This window comes from Bufo gargarizans, unplaced genomic scaffold, assembly GCF_014858855.1.
Source record: "Bufo gargarizans isolate SCDJY-AF-19 unplaced genomic scaffold, ASM1485885v1 original_scaffold_1454_pilon, whole genome shotgun sequence".
Classification (NCBI taxonomy): Eukaryota; Metazoa; Chordata; class Amphibia; order Anura; family Bufonidae; genus Bufo; species Bufo gargarizans.
In genome coordinates, this window is record NW_025334367.1 from 345,767 (window position 1) to 367,372 (window position 21,606).

Sequence of the window (21,606 nt, forward strand, 5' to 3'; positions counted from 1 at the left end):
AATGGGTCCACATCCACAGCATGGAGTGCACACAGACGGTGCCAATGTATTGGGGACCCACAACAGAGCACCACGACCCTACTGTCATGTGCATTAGAGATGGTCTTGCGGTTCGCCCTGTGGTAGTTTCGCAACAAAATTTGCTCGTTCACCGAACATATGGCAATGTCCGCCGGCACCATATTCTTTTGCATTGTGCTGAACTTTGACCCATGACACATCCATCAGGTGGGACAGGACAGCCAATTGAGACCTTTCAGCACATGGACACACCCCCTACCTTATAAATAAACCTGATCTGGCAGCCATTTTATATTCAGTCTTTTGCCAGTGTAGGGAGAGGTTGCTTTGTGGAGCAGGGACAGACTGTTAGGGACACCAAATGCTAGCTAATAGGGCCACAAAAGTCCTTTTAAAGGATTGGTATAGGTGTGGTATCGATAGGTGTGACATACTGAGGGGTGTAATATACTTATAATATACTTTCTAACATAGGAAGTATATTATAGTAACACCCCAGAGTTGCGTTACTACATGCCTCTACCCAGCTACTATCTTCTAAGAGTCTGTATATGGTCATCTGATGTAATTTATTTTACGTCTTCACAAATGTGCATAAAAAAAACAAAAAAAAAAAAAAAAAACACACACACATGTTAAATATTAAAATAGTTTCCTTGTAATTTTCCAAATTTACCAACAGGTGGCAGCAACTCCATTGACCAGGTACTAGTCCTAGTTTAGTGCATCTAGGCTGGAATGGATTATTCCAGCTTAGCGCCCCCTCTTTGGAGGTGTGGGCTGTTCCCACATCCTGCAGCATGGGTGGAGAAGGAAGTTAGAGTCAGTGTGCCAGCCACCCCTCTTACGCTGGGTTCACACCTGAGCGTTCGCGATGGAGCGCTCTGTATGCGCGATTGTACGGGCGTTTGCAATCGCGCATACAGAGACAAGCGAACGCCCATTGTCGCGCGTTCCCGGAAGTCTGTGTATGGGAACGCACGACAAGACGCCCCAAAGAAGCTCATGTACTTCTTGGGGCGTCGGGCGTTTTACAGCGCTGTAAAACGCTCAGGTGAGAACCATTCCTATAGGGAAGCATTGGTTTCTCCTTGTTGAGCGTTTTACAGCGCGTAGGAACATGCTGTAAAACGCTCAGGTGTGAACCCAGCCTTAGGGAAGGCTGTGCGATAGCCTTCAGGAGATCCCCTACATAGGGAAGACAGCAAGGATCTTGTCTCGGCTGAAACATTGATCAAATACTCAACCTGAGCAACTTCATCCTCAGCTGGATGAAGAAAGCAGACAACCTCCAGAGTTCCAGGAAGAAAGCATTCCCTGAGAAACTGAGTAAAGTCCAGTGCCTAGGAGAAGCCATTCCTCCTCAACTAGTCTGTCCCCACAAAGCAGAAGCTACAGAAAAGTGCAGAAGATTACTTCCTGCCACAGTTACAGAGCTACCGAGCAGACAAAATTATCCTGCAAGCTCACACTTAAAGCAGAAGCATTCATTCCTGCCAATCATTGCCAAAACCTGCTGGGACCAGAAACCAAAGCTGTACACTGCTTGGATACAAGTTATCTTCAGTAAAGAACAGTTTCAACTTCATCTAAAGGTTTGGAAATAATTTCTGTTGCAAAATTACTTTATTACTCCTACTATCACAACACTAAAATATATTGCAAGTGAGCCAGGAGTCCAACCGTACCCAGGTAGAAGACACAGTTGACACAATTACCCTACAGAAACATAGGCCATTACACCACTGGCATTCCTAAATTGGGGACGTGCATTTTAACACCTTGGAAGGGCCCTGGGGTAGTACCCTGCGCACGCTGCAATTGGCGTCACAAACAAATACAGATCCACTGCATAAGTGGCGTCAGAGTTAGCCCATATCCTGCTCATTGCAAGTGCATTTGTATTGTGCAGCAGTCGTGTGCAGTTCTGCAGCTATCTAGAGGGACAAACGCTATTGTAATAATTGCAACTGGTGTGATGTACCTGTTGCCCCCCAAAAAAACTGATTATGGGGTGCGACATACCAGCTTCCACAAAATACCGATTGAGGCCTGCGATACAACAGCTTCCAAATATTAAGGGGTTTGAAATACCAGCTTCCAGCAAATACTTATTAAAGGGGTTGTCTCACCTGTGTTCAGCGCTGCAGGTCTGGACTTCGGGTGGTCTAGGGGGTGGTGCCTGCTAACAAGTAGCAGCACTGGGATGATGTAATTCCCTCCCCTGGCCTGTACGTCCATGCTCCCGAGGCTATTAATCATTCAGCAGCAGCCTTGGTTGGCTCAGCAGAAGGATAGCAGGGGGCACAGCATTGTGGCATCTCCATACCACATAGGAGGTTAAATACCAAAAGGCACTTCAGACTCAAGGCAATACAAGGTGGCCAGGGGCGTGAGCTAATGCGCTGGAGACTAGCGCTCGTTCCCGCTTTTTTCACAGCGCAAGCACGGCCACCGCTAAAGCATTGCAGCGGTGGCCATATATCCTAGAGACGAGCAGTTTATGACAATGAAAATTGGGAGAAGTGAGAACAGGAGGCTTTATGGTCATGTAGGAGTATATTGGTAAGTTACCTCTATTAGGTTATTAAACATCATAAGTATCACTTCAAAGATGAGACAACCCCTTTAAGGGGTTCTATTTACCAGTTTCCACAAAATACTGAGAGCGGATTGATATACCTGCTTCCACCAATATTAAAGGGATTCTGTCACCAGATTTTACCCCTATAACCTAAAGATATCCTCATGTCCGGACTAAGAAGAAGAATCCTAAGCTGTCCTTATTAAAAGTCACTGAGGCTCTATTTTTATAACCTGCCAATCACTTACTTAAGGTGCCCAAGGGGAGGTCCGTTAATACAGGGTGCCCGTCCGCACCCCTCGCCATCAGGTGCCCAGCGCCGCCTTCATCGCCGCCTTCTACAGCTCAGTGCCGCCCCTGCAATCCTCCCGTCCCTTTGCCAGATCCCGCGCCTGCGCACTAGGCTCGGCCAATCTGCAGGTCATATTAGGGTTGAGGGAAGTGCGGACGGGCACCCTGTATTAACGGACCTCCCCTTGGGCACCTTAAGTAAGTGATTGGCAGGTTATAAAAACCTGTTTTTTGGACAAATAGAGCCTCGGTGACTTTTAATAAGGCCAGCTTAGGATTCTTCTTCTTAGTCTGGACATGGAGGATATCTTTAGGTTATAGGGGTAAAATCTGGTGACAGAATCCCTTTAAGGCCTGCGATATACCTGCTTCCACAAATACTGCTCTTCTATAGGGACTTTGTCACAGGGCTATTTTAAAAATTACAGGCAGGTAGGGGTCAAGCAGATGCACCAGGCCGGAGCCTAAGTGGGAAGTTAGAGACTGTGCACGTGATTACGTCAAAGGACGCACAAGAGTTGGTTGAGTGGCTCACTAAGCCTTCCGCTTCTGCACCCTCTTCACTCTCTGCTGTGTGCACCCTCAAAGACACCACCACCATAGACCCTCCACTCGAGTCAAAGGAATTACTTTCCCATCCATCCCAGACCTTTCCGATGCGCAGCCTTTCTTGGCATTGGATGAGGAAGAGGACGTAGCAACGGCCGCCACCCAGCGGTCTGATGACAGTACCCAGTTCAGCTTAAGGACAGAGATCCCCGCTGTTGCTGCCTACTCACATCTAATGTCAGTGGTGGTAAAGGTGACGATTATGCATTGATGGATGTCACGTGGGTGCCCACAAGAGAGGAAGAGGAGGGGAGTTCAGAGGGAGAGAGACTGAGCAGCAGATAGGGGGTAGAAGGAGGAGAAGCAGGCAGAACTCGCAGTGGACAGGAGGCAAAAAGCAGACTGCAAATGTATCTGGGAGCGAGTCATCCACAATGCACAGTCACATCTGGCGCTCCCAGGATGCCGGAACATGGCTCCGTGTGGGCTTTTTGTGTTTTTTTTACGTGTCAGCTGCTGACAATAGTGTTGCCATCTGCAGTCTGTGCTTTCAACGCACAAGTCGCGGTAAGCCCAACACTCACCTAGGGACGACAGACTTAAGGCACCCAGCCTCCCATCACCGAGCCCAGTGGGAGCAACACCGTCAGAAGCCACACTCCCGACGCTCCACATCCTGCCTTTTCTTCTCCCATTTGTCCTCCACTCCACCTTCCACCGTGCAGTCTTCGCGTTAATCTGGCAAAAAAGGCAGGCTTCTGTGGCCAAAATGTTTGAATGTAAAAAGTTGATGACACCGGATAACCCTCTTGCCCAACGGCTGACCGCCAGCTTGTCGGAACTTCTAGCCCGCCGACTACTGCCATATAAACTGGTGGACTCTGAGGCCTTTTGAATTTTTTTTGCCAATGGCACACCACAATAAAAAAGGCCCCCGGAAGGAAATATTTCGCCCAGAAGGGCATCCCTGAACTATATGGCCATGTTTAGCGGCAAGTTAATGTACCGTATCTCTAGCACACAGTGTCTGTGCCAAGATACATCTGACCACAGACCCGTGGTCTAGCAAACACGGGCAGGAAAGGTACATACAGTTGCAAGAAAAAGTATGTGAACCCTTTGGAATGCTATGGATTTCTGCACAAATTGGTCATAAAATGTGATCTGATCTTCATCAGTCACAACAATAGACAATCAGTCTGCTTAAACTAATAAGAATTAAATGCCATCATGTTTTTATTGAACACACCATGTAAACATTCACAGTGCAGGTGGCAAAAGTATGTGAACCCTTGGATTTAGTAACTGGTTTAACCTCCTTTGGCAGCAGTAACTTCAACAAATCATTTTCTGTAGTTGCAGATCAGACGTGCACAACGGTCAGGAGTAATTCTTGACCATTCCCCTTTACAGAACTGTTTCAGTTCAGCAATATTCTTGGGATGTCTGGTGTGAATCGCCTTCTTGAGATCATGCCACAGCATCTCAATCGGGTTGAGGTCAGGACTCTGACTGGGCCACTCCAGAAGGCGTATTTTCTTCTGTTTAAGCCATTCTGTTGTTCATTTACTTCTATGCCTTGGGTCGTTGTCCTATTGCAACACCCATCTTCTGTTGAGCTTCAGCTGGTGGACAGATGGCCTTAAGTTCTCCTGCAAAATGTCTTGATAAACTTGGGAATTCATTTTTCCTTCGATGATAGCAATCTGTCCAGGCCCTGACGCAGCAAAGCAGCCCCAAACCATGATGCCCCCACCACCATACTTCACAGTTGGGATGAGGTATTGATGTTGGTGTGCTGTACCTCTTTCTCTACACATAGTGTTGTGTGTTTCTTCCAAACAACGCAACTTTGGTTTCATCTGTCCACAGAATATTTTGCCAGTACTGCTGTGGAACATCCAGGTGCTCTTGTGCAAACTGTAAATGTGCAGCAATGTATTTTTTGGACAGCAGTGGCTTCCTCTGTGGTATCCTCCCATGAAATCCATTCTTGTTTAGTGTTTTACGTATAGTAGATTCGCTACCTCATTGAGCAGTCTGCGCTGTGCTCTTGCAGTCATATTTACAGGACGGCCACTCCTAGGGAGAGTAGCAGCAGTGCTGAACTTTCTCCATTTATAGACAATTTGTCTTACCCTGGACTGATGAACAGCAAGGCTTTTGGAGATACTTTTGTAACCCTTTCCAGCTTTATGCAAGTCAACAATTGTTAAACATAGGTCTTCTGAGAGCCCTTGTGTGAGGCATCATTCACCTCAGGCAATGCTTCTTGTGAAAAAGCAAACCCAGAACTGGTGTGTGTTTTAGGGCAGGGCAGCTGTAACCAACACCTCAAATCTCATCTCATTGTTTGGACTCCAGTTGGCTGACACCTCATTACAATTAGCTCTTGGAGAGGTCATTAATCTAGGGGTTCACATACTTTTTCCACCTGCACTGTGAAGGTTTACATGGTGTGTTCGATAAAAAAAATGGTCAAATTTAATTCCTTGTGTGTTATTAGTTTAAGCAGACTGTGATTGTCTATTGTTCTGATCTTCATAGTCACATCACATTTTATGACCAATTTGTGCAGAAATCCATATAATTCCAAAGGGTTCACATACTTTTTCTTGCAACTGTAACTTTTACTGCCCACCGGGTGAACCTTCTGACAGCTGTCAAGCATGCAACCCGTGGCACCCGTGTGGATGTGGAGTTACCGCCATGGATTACATGCAGGCCTGCCTCTTCTCCTACTCCATCCTCAGATTCCTTTTCCACTGCTACCGCCTCCTCCGCTGCACCACCCCCCCTCCCCCCAAGCTCCCCAGAACCTATTCGACGTGCCAGGTGAGACTTTGCTATGCTGTGCTGCGGCTGTTGTGCCTGAAAGACAAGAGTCACACCGGTCCTGCACTGCCTTCAGTGGCTAATCCCGCTCAATTTGTCGGTTGGTAAAGTGGTGTGCAACAACGGTGCCAATCTGCTGAGTGCACTGAAACAGGGCAAAATGACACGTGCCGTGCATGGCACACATCCTGAACTTAGTCGTGCAGCAATTAGTTACCAGATACCCCGGGCTCCAGGAGGTCTTGCAGCAGGCCAGGAAAATCTCTGGCCATTTAAGATGATCTTACACGGCCATGGCCCGTCAGACGTCCGATGTGACTGCCTGACGCGATGGAACGCCACGTTGTATATGCTTGATAGGCTGCTCCAGCAGCAATGTGCCATTAACGACTACCTGTACGAACTCTGCAGCAGGACAGGTTCTGGGGAGCTTTGTTTCTTTTAACCGCGCCAGAGTTCTGCGGCCATTTGAGGAGATCACCAAACTGGTCAGTCGCAGCCAGGGCACCATCAGTGACATCGTACCTTACGCCTTCTTTCTGGAGCGTGTGTCAGCAGGAGTCTGAAGAGGAGCAGCAAGAAGAGCAGGCTTTAAACTTTTCGGGGATCCCTGGTGTTGTCCGTGGCTGGGGGGGGGGGGGAGGAGACCGAGGATGACATTCTGATGGGCGATGAGCAGGAGCCAGGGCCCTCCACCACTTCCAATTTAGTGCAAATGGGGGCCTTCATGATCCGGTATTTGAAGAAGGACCCCCGTGTAAAAAGCATAAAGAGCAAGGACCAATACTGGGTGGCAATGTACTTAGACCCCCGGTACAATCACAAAATGGCAGAAAGGTTACCAACATCACAGAGGGCTGTCAGAATGCAGCATTTTCAGGCCTAGCTGAGAGAGTTGCTGCATTCTGCTGTTGCGGGCGCTGGCAGAGGAATTTCCACCCACCGTGAAACAGGTGCGGGTACCAATCCTACTGCGCCTGCAAGAAGAGGGCGGTTTAAAGATGTCTTGGTCACTTCGGATAGGAGATCAATCTTGCAGCCAACCCATAACCAGCCGCCCTCCGGATCCAGCTTTGGGGAACGCCTAGACCGACAGGTGTCCAACTAAATCAGGTTAACGGCTGATGTGGACACTAAGAAGCGAGGAACCCCTGGACTACTGGGTGTGCAGGCTTGACCTGTGGCCAGAGCTGGCACAATTTGCCATGGAACTCTTGGCTTGACCCTCGTCAAGTGTCCTGTTCGAAAGGACATTCACCGCAGGTGGGGAATAGTGACCGATAAGCGAACACTCCTATCTCACGACTACCTCACATTTATAAAGATTTACCTATTTGGGGTTTATTCAAGGGGGGGGGGGGGGGATTTTGTTAGCCATGTTTTTAATCCAATTTAATATTTTTAGTTCTTTTAAACATATATGTATTTGACATGTATTTGTACTGACCTACAGTAAAATTGTTATCCAATGACTACATAATGTACCTCAAGCCACATAATCACTTTTTGTGTCAGGTGGATGCCTAATTTTTAGGCTGGGTTCACACCTGAGCGTTTTACAGCGCGTTCCTACGCGCTGTAAAACGCACAACAGGCAAGAACCAATGCTTCCCTATGGGAATGGTTCTCACCTGGGCGTTTTACAGCGCGTACGATCGCGCTGTAAAACGCCCGACGCTCAAACAAGTGCTTGAGTTTTTTTTGGGCGTTTGTCGCGCGTTCCCGCACATAGATATTCGGGAACGCGCGACAATGTGCGCACGCCTGTCTCTGTATGCGCGATTGTAAACGCCCGTACAATCGCGCATACAGAGCGCTCGTTTCAGAACGCTCAGGTCTGAACCCAGCCTTAAGGCTCGTACGCCCGTGGCCTAAAATAAAGTTTTTCTAGGCTCCAGCAGGACACATATTTTGAGAATTTCCCTTTAAGACACATAAAAATGGCCCCTAATTAAAATACAATTTTTTTGTGGGAATTTGTCATTGATCCCCTTCTGGTATGTCACTGTCCATGTTGTGGGACTATTTGTGCACTTCTAGTAAGTATTTGGTGGCTGCAAATATGACCTGAAGGTTTTTCAGGTTAGCCTGCCATTAAAGTGAATGGGGCCTGCCGCGAACTTGTGGTTCGCGAACATTTGATCACGTTTGCGAACCATCCCGGCCAATGTTAGCATTAGCCCTAATCCAGGCTGAGGTAGAATTGTATTTTTTAATTGACAAAGTTTTGCTAGTCAGACTGACTTCTATTAGAATGACTTGTTCAAGAACTCTCCAGCATTAAATACTGGCAACTCTTGGCGACTCTTGCTTCAGTCACCATAATCAACAGGTCAAGGACCTCCTATAGGAGGTAAGATGTTGATTGCAATTTGTATGACTGAAGCAATTAGGAGTAATAGAACTGCCTAGGGCAAGGTGTTCGAGCAGCATCGTAAGTGGAAGACAATAGACCTTGCACCCCTCCACCATTTTTTTAAGCTCAATGACTCCAATTTTACATTAATAGTTTCTTTAACATTTCTTTTTAAACCAGTCTATGTCTAAGATGTGAAGCTCATTCTCCTTTCTCCAGTGATTTTACCAGCAGAATGCAAATTATTGACTAAAAAAAAAAAAAAAAAAAAAAAAAAAAAAATGATCCTGGCTGATATAACGAAGTCATCCCTCAGAGGAAAAGGGTAAAAATGATAATTCAATACATAAATATCAATTGTCAGATCTTCAAAAACAGATTTTATATCTATGAGATGCCTTGGTACAAATTTCCCATTCCAAGGCTCAGCGGTCATCTTCTAGAACATGTCACCTTGGCTTTCAAAAGTCTGTGGAGCAGTATTTTTGTTTCTCTTATGAGGGTTTCAAGTCTCCTTGTAGCAATGCTTGAGCTAGATAAGACGTGTCTCTTCCCTTCAAAAATCGCATACGAAATGAACCTCGGCAGTGATATTCAGCAAGAAAGAGCCTCATTGAGATGATGGACACGTAAAAACCAGAATCTGCTGCGAAGCCTATAGCATTGTGAAATTAATGGTCCTAATAAAACTAGCCATGAATAAAGTGGCTATAATTACCATTGTCCTGGGTATGCAGGGCTGGTATCTCCCCCCCCCCCCCCAAATCACTTAGGCCTTTGCATGCCAAAAATATGCAAAATATATAATAAAATGGGAGAGAAGCTTCCTGAGAAATATCCTGAACCTCCAAGTGATTCTTCTCCATCAACTTAAGAGTTTCTAACTCAGTGGAAAATGTGCTGGAGTGCTTTCATCAACAGAGGCTTCATTAAAATGTTGCAAGGGCCTTTTAATGATACACAAGACTAAACGCTTCAATTAAATTCAGGCGGGTTTCCAAGGCGAGCTACCTGCTTACTGTTCAGTTCAAGTAAAAAACTGTTCAACTTGAAAGGGAAAAAAATAAATCTGTATGCAGAAGTGGAGGAGCTGAATGTGTCAAAACCTCAAGTGCCCCATTCAAGAATTCCCAGGTGTTGGACTCCTACCAATCAAATATTGGTGACCTATCCTGATGATAGGCCATCAATATATATTGCAGGACTCTAATAACTTTTTTTTTTTAATGGGCAGAATAAAAGAATAGATACTTCACGATCTCCCACTGCTGCTGTTCAAATGATTGCAGGGTCTCCACTGGTCTCTACTTCCAGAAGATACCTGCTCATCCAATCACTGGCCATGGTGGAGACCTCAGGGTGGTACTAGTTCTCATTGAAGAGACACTGTGCCATATGGAGATTTTATTTTTCAGGCAATGCGCCATGGGAAAAAATAAAAAGTATGCATATTAAAGGGGTATTTGGATCTCAGAAATTGATATCACTAGAATGTCAATGCCAGATACCCATCTCCAGAATAGACCCCTGAAGTGAAGGAGAACATTCTGGCATGCTCTCCATTTACTGCGTTCCAAAAACAGCGGATTATAGCTGATCACTGTAGGTCCTACTGAAGAAATAACTTTTGATCAGCTTATACTTGGGGAAGCTTCACAGCAGAGATGTGTTTAATGGTTTGGGGTTGCATCAGCACTGCCATTGTGAAAGCACATCTGTTTACAGCTGTGTCCTTCCATACCTTTCCCTTTGGCTGAACATATCCTGGGATGTGTGGTGCAACATGACCAGTTATTTAAAAAAAATAAAAAAATAAAGTGGATACAGGATTGGACTGGACTGCTCCGGTGGGGCCAAGTTCTGAGAATAATAGAACCCTAATAAAACAGGGCCCTCAATAGGGTTGTCCTCCAATATATATTGATGACTTATCAGGATAGGTCATCAATATCTGATCAGTGGGGGTCCGACACTCGGCATCCCTTGCTGAAGAGGCGCTCCATGTGATCGTAGCTTCCTGGTCATTACACTATGCATCGTCTCCTGTGGAGCGGTGGCGTAGTTTAATTATAAGTGAATAGAGCGCGTACTTGTCATTACACTGCACTTCTATGACGATGGGCAGTGTAATGAAGTGGCGCTCGCATGGAGTGCCTCCTCTTCTTCGAACAGCTGATCAGTAGTGATGAGCGGCAGGTGCCATATTCGATTTCGATGATTTAAATAATCGCGTATTGCAATTTTTTACTTAAAGGCTACTCTCCTATTGAAATAGCAATGCGATTATTTCAAGTTATAATAATCGAATTTCGATTTTAACTTAGCACTGCTATATTCCATATTCGTTAATTCTAGCCTAATATGGAATATAGCAGTGCTAAGTTAAAATCGAAATTCGATTATTATAACTTGAAATAATCGCATTGCTATTTCAATAGGAGAGTAGCCTTTAAGTTAAAATTGAAATTCGATTATTATAACTTGAAATAATCGAATTGCGATTTCAACGTAATTCTCAAATCCGACAGTACATTCTAGTATATGGAGATGTTCCCATGGTGATGGGGACGCTCCATGAGCACGGAAGTCGGCAGAAGCGGCAACGGGCACTGACTGGAGCAGCCAGGAATCCAAAGGACAGGTAAGAACAACTTTAGGGAAGTGGGAAAGAAAAAAAAAAAAAAAAACGAATATTCGAAATATCGAATTTATATCACTATATTCGAAATATTCGCAAATTAGCGAAGTGCCGATATTCGCGAAAAAAATTCGATATTCGAATATTCGCGCTCAACACTACTGATCAGCAGGGGTGCTGGTCCTCCGTCGATCAGACCTATGCTGACGAGTGACAACTACATTGGTCTACAAAGCCCCAAGTCAGATCAAAAGGGACAGTTGCAGAAATTTCTGAAACAAATCTGCCAAGTGTGAACACACAGTATCCCATTAGTCTCGGTATTATTTGGTCGTCATGAAAAAGGTACAAACATAAATGGTGAAGTAAAAAAAGAAAATATTTCCAGTATCAGGGCGATTTATAACTGCCATATATCAGCTCTCTAAAGGTGCACATCATTTTTAGAACTCATGCACACAACTGTATTTTGCATGCATGCATGATCAGCATTTTTTTTTATAGATTGGACCCAGAAAGGACCCCTGAAGTGAAGATCATCATTCTGGCGTGCTCTCCATTTACCGCTATAGCGCACTTGGCCCTTTTCACAAAATTCCATAGAGGTGAATGGAAAGAACACCACGCACACCATTCACTGCCATAGGACTGGCAGAAATAACTAAGCCAGTGCTAACGAAGTGTATTTCGATTCGAATTTCAGTACAAATTTAGTTTGCCACAAAGCTTCTTGGTAAACAATCAAGCTTTCCTGAAATGGCAATAAAAAAAATAAAATAAAAAAAACCACACACTCACCTCATCCATTTGATCATGGCGAGGCAGTCGCAGCCATCTTTATTAAAGAAAATGCGTGCCGACATGTGATGTCACCACGTCATCAGGCTGGGCGGGTGCAGTGACGTCAGCGCATGCGAGAATTGGCACATTCTCTTCAATTAAGATGGCTGCGACGGCCTCTCCATCATCAAATGGCGTGTAGGCGAGTACGTATTTTTTATTTATTTTTTAACACAATTAACCCCCTGCTGGGCTGAATGTAACTCTCAGATGCTGCGATAAGCGGTGAACGTGGCATCTGAGGGGCTAAATGACGGTGGAAGCGTAAATTGCTGTTCCCCTTCACTGCGCCCACTCCAAAACAATAGTATGCGATTTGTTACGAATTATTTCTTGTCAAAGTTCAGCAAAGCAGCCAAACCTAATTTTTAAAAACTTCACTATTCGGAATTCCCATGGTCCCATGGTCAATGGATGGTGGCTGAGCTTGCGCAGTAAGCTCCCATTTACTTTGGGGGCTCATTCTGGAGATAGGAGCAGGTGCCAGAGGTGGGACCTGCACTTATGTGACATCCTAGTGATATGCCATCAATTTCTGAGATGAGAATACCCCTTTAACTCATACCAGCCAAACCAGAGGCTCCCATCTGTAGACAGCTGTTCCAGGGTTCTTGCCGCTCATCAGTACAGAGGAAGGGACGGGTTGGCTGGATAAGGGAAGGGAGTAGTGAAGAGACACGGAGGTGTATGGAGAATTATTTTCAGGCAGTTTTCCATTGGAAAAGCATAAATAAAATAAAAATTGATTGGCGTAACTCCAAAAGAGTGCCATCGACTGATTGGCTGGTAGAACTTTTCAGTTTACACACTTTTAAGTAGATTTGACCCACAACAGAATTCTCAGTACCTGCTTCTGCTAGATAGTCGTAATCATATCCCAAGTCTCTTGATGGGGCGAAGAACTCTCCATTGGTATACAGCGGGATGAACGGAACCATGTAGAAGCCTCGATTATGACCAATCGGCGCATTGGCTTCTGGAAAGACATCTAGTGATGGTTGATGTCTTCTAAGCCATTGCTCGAATATGCTGACAAAGAGAAAAACAACAACTTATAATAACACACACACACACACACACAGTTATAGGGAGTCTACTTTTAGAACTAATGAACGGTACTGTATTGAAAAGAGTCTGTCCATGTTGGACAGACTTTTAATAAGGCCCCGTCCACTCTTCTGACATGTCTGCTTTAGTCAATATTTGCATTCCCCATGAAATAATTCCGGAGCATCTTTTCTTAAAACTGTGTTGTAACGTTCCCCTGTTATTCCTCAGGAAAACCTATGAATAAAGTTACAACTGGGTGTTACCCTTCCCCTTTTCAAGGGGTGTGTGTCCCTGCACAATCCGACACTGGGAGCCCTGATTAGACAACGATAAAGTATGAAGAGACAAGCCCCTCGAGTGGTAACTGCTAGCTATCAACTTTTAGGATACATTTCTAGGGGGGGAATAACAGAAATGGCACTACACAGGAATACAGGTATTTAGTAAGAGATGTCCATAGAGCAGACTGATTCTCTTTAAATGGGTTGTCCAGCTTTTAATGGTCGGTGGAGGTCCACAGATCAGCTGTTCAAGTGTCTCTAGAAGTTGACGATGGAACGAGTGGTGTGGCGGACAGAACTCATTATTGCAGCCCAGCTTCCATTGACTTTTATGGGAGGAATGCTGTAGTAACAAGCTCCATCCACTACAAGGTTGACTGTATTGTTCCAGTGCAGACTTCTGGGGACTAAGCTACACCCAAACAGCGGTGGTGCCAATCGGCTAGTGATGGCCTATCCAGAGCTGAATAACCCCTTTAAAAGGAGTTCTCCTGGCTTTTAATATTGACCACCTATCCTCCGGATAGGTCATCGATATCAGATCAATGAGGGTCTGACACCCGACACTCCTGCCGATCACTGTATGAAGGGAAGGCGCGCAGTGCGTATGTACCGTCTCCCTTCGCACCATAGACACAGCAGCAGCGAGCAGGAAGAAGGGAGACCGCAGCCCATTCAAATGATATGCACCTGTTCACAAACCAAACCTGGCAATGACATTCTTAGGATCCATCAACAGCAGATGGCATGCTGGGACCAAGAGATGCTGCATTTTAACATTTCAATACTCGCTGGCTGCATAACTATAGGAGTTTGTTTTTTCCAGGTCGTAAAGCAGTCTTCTAATTGCTTATATTAACAATTCAAATCAACTCTGTCAAAAAGGACTCCATGATTGCATCTCATAATGGAAAGTCAAAAAGTAATTCCACAAGCGGAATGTGGGGTGTGAAGGACAAGGTTTTGTTTTTTAATATACAGTAGGCAGAGATTATCGAATAATGTATAATACGTGAATTCTAGGTTAACATTTTTGATATACGTTGAAAAGATTTTAGTTCTCTCTCAACTTCTTAGGATTTAACAGTCCAGGGATTAAAATTGTTTTCCCGGAAGAAGTTTTAAAAAAAACAGGTAGTCAGAACAGGTAAAAAAAAAAAAAAATATAAAAATAAAATACAGAATCATTGCTCACCTCCACCGAACCCTGCTGCTGCTGTTCCGACGCTGCTCCGGTCCCCGCTGCTCCTCACTTCCTGCCTCTGGTTAGATATGCCACAAATGCTAGGACAGGGCTGCTCAGCCAATCACAAGCCATCAATTAGCCTAGCTGTCCTCATGGGATGGTTCACAGCCTCCGTATCAAAGCCTGGCTCCTCCAGAGAATCCTCAGAATTTGGTGGGCCTGTTAGACCCTGGAAATGGCATGGTTTTATAGTACCCCAGACCTGCAGGTTCTACCATTTTTATATTGTTTGCATTGTTAGGTATTTTGTAGGTTTCTGTCCGTGCATACCATTAGAGCAGGCATGCTCAACCTGCGGCCCTGAGAGGATATGGATGACGAAAGTTAACCAGGACCAGGGCTAACCAACCTGTTCCTCCACTCTTGGTAGCAGTGGGGCTGGTCTTGCCAGGAGAGGAAGCACACGTCTGAGTTATTACTCCTGTTACCTATTCTCCAGAGAAATTGTAGATTCTTCAGTCCTCAAGTGAAGCCTTGAGACGCTAGACAGCACAGAGTGAACTGCTACAGCCCTAATTAAAGACACTGCTGTAAGGTGAGGGATTATAGCCAAGACAACCATAACTTTAATAGGCTGGTACCCCCCTAAGTGTTAAATTGCCACTACCCAACCTGCCTTCATCATCGCTACTGATGCCAGAGAAGTTTAAAGGTTTATGCACACAACTGCACCATGTTTTGCGGTCTGCAAATTGAGGATCTACAATTTGTGGAACGGAACAGGTGGCCCAGAATAGAAATGCCTATTCTTGAGTCTGCATCATGGGGGGGGAAAGTGGCTCGGATGTGGAACCAAACAACGTTCACATGCATGAGCCCTAACTCTGTCCTCATTCTCTCCTTCTCCAGTAGTACATTCCCATTGCACCGACCCCCAGGGATACACTGACACAACTGGGTCACTACCACTCCCATCCTCTAAATCGACTCCTCAGGGACTCGCTGCAGTTCCAAAGCATTCTCCCACTGATAAATCCTCTTCGTCCTTGAAGCATATGACAATTTTGAAAGCCAAATACCATCGTTGCAATCCACACCTGCTCAGTCTTTTCTCCTTGCAGGTCGGTTTATAGCCTCCAACCATATTTCTGCTCCCTGTGGAGGGAACTAGAAACCGGTCTAAGCAATGCTAATAGGAAAACAGTGTCTTTGCTAATCGCTCGTTATACGCCATATCAAGCTTCTTTGAGTATGGAACGATTCCCATTTTAACTGTTGTCTCTCTTGTAAAATTTTGTCAGCTGTAGCTACTTGGGTCCGGCGAGGACGGCGCGTTAGGAAACCATCACGCACAATCAGCAGGGGACATGTTTTATGTACACACGGAAGAGACACTTCAATACAGCAGAAAAAGCTCAACGTCCTGCCAGTTCTTAGATCGCACTGTCGGATCCCATTGAGCAAATGAAAGTCTCTGCCAGTGAGCTGAGCTTTACAGGGAACAGAGGAGATTGTTAGACTATCACCGTACAGGAGCTGGCAGCATTAAAAGGTTCATATACTATTACTTTGGTTGTAGTGAAACAGAATATTTTACTGTTTTTAAAAAGGTCCAGAGCCAATGTTATGAAATTTCTAACCAATTTGTCGTGAGCACCGTTTCTTATTAAAAAGAGACAGTTTGTGTATGGAGAGCTGCTTAGAGGCAATGCATCATGGGAAAAAAAAATATATATATGGAAATTAGGTCTTATCCAGAAAGCAGAAAACTCAGTCAAACAAGAGACATCTCCAAAAGGAAAAAAAAAAGACAATTGCTTTGTGGTTTCGCCTCATCAGTACAGAGTAAGGCAGGGGCATTGCTAGGATTTCAAAATATCTTGGGCCCAAACCCCAACGCATATATGCAGCATTCACTAAATAAGTTGTGCCGCAATCTGAAACTCCTACCCGCTCATAGTTATAGTTAATACGGTTGAAAAAAGACAAACGTCCATCAAGTTCAACCAAGGAATAGGAGGGGGACGCAAATCCCAGAAGGAAGCAAGACTCTGATTTCTACATGTTTTCATAAGCATTTATGTTTTTTACTTTTAAGAATTTGTCTAAACCCCTTTTGAAACTGTCCACTGTTCCTACCATGACCACGTCCTGAGGACGTCTATTCCACAGATTCACAGTTCTTACAGTAAAGAAGCTTTGACGCTTCTGGAGACTGAACTTTTTCTTCTCCAGTCGGAGGCAGTGCCCCCTTGTCTTTTGAGGACATTTTACATGGAACAGTTTTTCGCCGTATTTTTTGTATGGCCCATTTATATATTTGTACAGGTTAATCATGTCCCCCCTTAGATGTCTCTTCTCAAGACTAAATAAATTAAATTCTTTTAATCTTTCTTCATAACTAAGACTCTACATGCCCATTATCAGTTTAGTCGCTCTCCTCTAATTTTTCCAGCTGTAGTGCATCCTTTCTATGGACTGGTGCCCAGAACTGGACTGCATATTCCAGATGAGGCCGCACCAGCTCTTTGTAAAGTGGTAATATTGCATCCCTGCCCCGTGAGTCTGTGCCTCGTTTAATGCATGACAATATCCTGGTGGCCTTAGAAGCAGCTGATTGACATTGTATACTATAATTTAATCTACCATCTACAAAATCCTTCTCTATAAGCGACTCTCCCAGGTCTAAATAAGTGGGAATGGCGTTGGCAGGGAAGGGGACAGGCCCTTCTCTTACCATTTTCTTCGCCCATTTTAGGCGTAGAAAAAGGTCTAAATGTACACTAAGACACATTTAGAAGTGGTGGAGGATCCGCCGAAGTTAAGAGGCTGGCACTTCATGATTTCAGTGGAACCACCACCAGTTTAGGGGTTTATTAAGACCGGGGTGTAAAGTTATGGCCTTAATAAATGTGCCCCATAATTTACTTGCTGGATGGACATTACATTGAGCACTACCAAATATAGAGGAGTTTACAGCACTAAAAATATATATATATATATATTATATATATATATATACATACATACATACATATACATACACATACACACACACACACACACACACTACTACAGTATATATCCAGTGAACAACAGGTGAGATTCTCTTTCCGCATCTTGTCCATTCAGCCCATGACAACTTTTCAGCCACCTCTCTTCTCTGTGCAGACATCTTAGGTTCTTCACCTTTTTTAGCATTCTTCCCACCATGGTGCCCCAACAGTGTTATCCTGCTGCTAATCCCATTCCTGTGCACACTCTGCTCCCCAATGCCCCCAAATACTGTAGTGCAGAAATTATAGAATTCACTTTACTAGCATTAATTCTCTCCCAGAGTGACCTCATGAGTATTACTACCCCTTACAATGCTACTAATAATGATACTGCTCCCCAAGAGTGCCCATTAGTAGCTGTATCCTCCATGGCAATCATAGTACCCCCAGTAGTAATAAGGCCCCTTTATAGTGTTATAATGTCCCCTAAAGAACCTCCAGTCATTACTGTATAATACCCTAGTGATTGGCTGAGCGGGCACCTTCTGTGTGTTGACACAGGACCAGGAAGTAGACACCGGAGGGGAGTGTCAAGAGGAATCAGTGAACTGAAGGTGTTTTTATCCCCCTCTGGGCCTGCTGCCACACACCTTTAGGCCCCTTTCACACGGGCGAGATTTCCGTGCAGGTGCAATTCGTGAGGTGAACTCATTGCACCTGCACTGAATCCGGACCCATTCATTTCTATGGGGCTGGCCACATGAGCAGTGATTTTCACGCATCACTTGTGCGTTGCGTGAAAATTAAACCATGTTCTATATTGTGCGTTTTTCACGCAACGCAGGCCCCATAGAAGTGAATGGGTCTGCGTGAAAATCGCAAGCAAGTGCTGATGCGGTGCGATTTTCATGCACGGTTGCTAGGAGACGATCGGGATGGGGACCAGATTATTATTATTTTCCCTTATAACATGGTTATAAAGGGAAAATAATAGCATTCCTAATACAGAATGCATAGTAAAATAGGGCTGGAGGGGTTAAAATTTTTTATTTAACTCACCTTAATCCACTTACTCGCGCAGCCCGGCTTCGCTTCTGTCTTCATCTTTGCTGTGCACAGGAAAAGGACCTGTGGTGACGTCACTACGCACATCACATGTTCCATCACATGATCAGTCACCATGGTAAAAGATCATGTGATGAACCATGTGATGAGCGCAGTGACATAAAAAGGTCCTATTCCTCAAAGAAGAAGACAGAAGAGATGCCGGCTGCGCGAACAAGTGGATTAAGGCGAGTTAAATTATTATTTTAACCCCTCCAGCCCTATTGTACTATGCATTCTGTATTAAGAATGCTATTATTTTCCATTATAACCATGTTATAAGGGGAAATAATTCAATCTACACAACCTTTAACCCAAACCTGAACTTCTGTGAAGAAGTTCGGGTCTGGGTACCACATTCAGTTTTTTACATTTCACCCGCGCGATAAAAACTGAACGGAACTCAAAACTGACTGCAATTGGCTACCTACTCGCGCGGGTTTGCTGCAACGCATCCGGACACGCTCGTCTGCAAGGGGCCTTAAAGAGGTCATCTTCTCTAGACCACTTTCCCCAGGGAAGTCCTCCACAAAGAACAGGATGACCAGATTCTATTTACTACACATCCATTGATCACTGCTTAGTAATCACTTTACCAATGTTTCCTACAGTAAGGCTATGGCAATACGTTCAGGTTTCCTGTCGTTTTAGACGCCAAAACCAAGAGTTAATTCAAAAAAAGGAGTTGTGTCTGTCCTTTATACTTTCTCTCCTTTTACGATTAGCTCCTGATTTAGCTTTTAAAAACTGCATAAAAAAAATGAATATATAAAATATAAAATATTATATTAATATATCTCAACGTGTGGCCATACCCTAAAAATAGCTGGCTTCAGGAGGTCCTAACATCTGATTGAACCAGGCGTGTTTAAACTGCTTTTTTACTTGTGGTTGGTCTCCAAATGAAAGATGGAAACTATTTCTTCAGGAACCTTATAGCCCCCCCTTGTGTGTCCCAAAAATTATTAGCTTAGTTGCAAACAGTCCTAAATTCGCAGGGGTTATGCCCAATTTTTAGAGACAGTCCTGGCAAATTTGGGCTGTCCTAGGTTGAAAAAAGGCGACTTTCCTGTGATCCTGACCTGGTTTTAGGCTTGTCTTATATGCCTCGAATCTACCAACAAACATGTTAAGGTTTCTGTAATTTGGCCACATTTTTGCATCCGTATTTGGCCACCAAAAGCCTGACCATGGTTTTAAGGGCCAATATCTCTAGGATGCTGCAGTCTCTAGATCAGTAGTTCCACAGTTCAAACAGAACTTGCACCCATAGTACGGAGGCTAAAATATGGCCATATAACAACCACCGAATGAGTCTTCGTTTTTTCAAAAATATCGGCCTGGGCTACAAATTTATGTCTGCATATAATCACCTTTGAGATTGGAGGTCAGTGAGAACAGTTATAGGAGCAATCATTGACAAGTCTCCCCTCTCCCTCTTAAATCAAGATATGGGGCCAGGGCTGACCTTAGGGATCCCGAACCTCTAATGGTACATCCACAAAGAGGAGGGGTGGGAGGGAAGTTAAAATTAAGGTACACCAAAATTAAAGGTACACCATTGAAACCAAGGCCAGCCCAGCCTGAAGACCAGTTCAAAGGCCCCCTGAAATTGTTTTCTCCAGGTCTTCTACCTTTTCCTGATGGCATTTTCATATTCAAAATCACAAATTCCTACAGCTTGACCTAGTATTTAAGGACAGAGTCATTTCAGCTCATCATCGTGATGGGGCCGGTACATCAGCTTCTTGGAACAGTTATTTCTGATGCTTATGAAGCACGTCTGAAAACCCACCTGTCGACGAACGCGTGATGAAGAACAAAAATAGGGTCATTAGCAGATCCCTGAACTGAGGACATGGAACCATTCAGATAGACGTGCAGGGAATTGTGCATGTTACTCTGTGAGCGGTTTGCAATTGCAGTCCGAGTATTAGCAAAACCTAGAAAACAGGAGTGAGACACACATTTAAAATAAATGCAAAAAACATATGGAGAGAACCACAGGAGGAGGGGAGTGGTAGTTAAGGCACTGATCGGAGCAGTGGTGGTTAACAGTGACTGTCCTCAATGACCCCAGGGGCTATGCAGTGAATTAAGGGTGCACCATTTCACCCCTCGAGGCACATCCTGGGCTTTTTGGGGGGGGCTCATCTGGCATTTTATGATATGCGATTGATGTTATGTAGGTGGTTGCAGGGCAGGAGGGCAAAGATGGAGGCCAGCAATGGGATGGTGGAGACATCATTACATTAAACAAAGTCTCCCTTTATGGAATAGGTATTGGGAGTAGTAGTTCATATAGCATTATAGACAGTTCTAGAGTATGTTACAGAGTACGAGTCTCCCAATAGTCATATATAGACAGTAGCAATGATGGTATGATCCTCCCCAATTCTTAGAGGGCCCATGCACACAAACGTGTGCGGCCCATGTTGTAGCCGGCAAACAGTGGGTCTGCAATATACAGGCATTGGCCGTGTGCACTTGAACAGGTCCGCAATCCGCAAGATACAGATCGATGAGTAGCGGAAGCACTACGGAGTGCTTCTATAGGATTTTGGTACGTGCTTCTGCACTGCAAAAAATAGAACATGTTCTATTTTTTTGTAGTGCGGACTGAATCCTGCAGATTGTGGACCCATTCAAGCAGTAGGCACAAGAGCTGTGACCGTGCATTGCAGACCACCATTTAGCCAGTGTGCACGAGCCCTAACCAAGTTCACTTTGCAATCTTCCCAAACAACCACAGGCGTGCAATTCTATTCTCATTAACTCTTTCTGCAATTCCCCATCTGAAATTCAGATGGCCAGACCGTGTCAAAGTGTGGTGGGCGCCGAAGCAATATACCCTTTCTACGAGCAGTAAAGTGTT

At 44.7% G+C, this 21,606-nt stretch overlaps 1 protein-coding gene across 1 annotated transcript in view; it reads right to left on the bottom strand.

The window, feature by feature from the left end:
• TYR (tyrosinase) overlaps positions 1–21,606 on the bottom strand; it is a 47,397-nt gene that overhangs the window by 16,845 nt on the left and 8,946 nt on the right. The window contains exons 3-4 of the mRNA XM_044274079.1: positions 20,527–20,674; positions 12,962–13,143 (exon numbers count right to left, since the gene is read on the bottom strand). Of these exons, the coding sequence (XP_044130014.1) occupies positions 12,962–13,143; positions 20,527–20,674 (330 nt within the window). The remainder of the gene's footprint in view (positions 1–12,961; positions 13,144–20,526; positions 20,675–21,606) is intronic.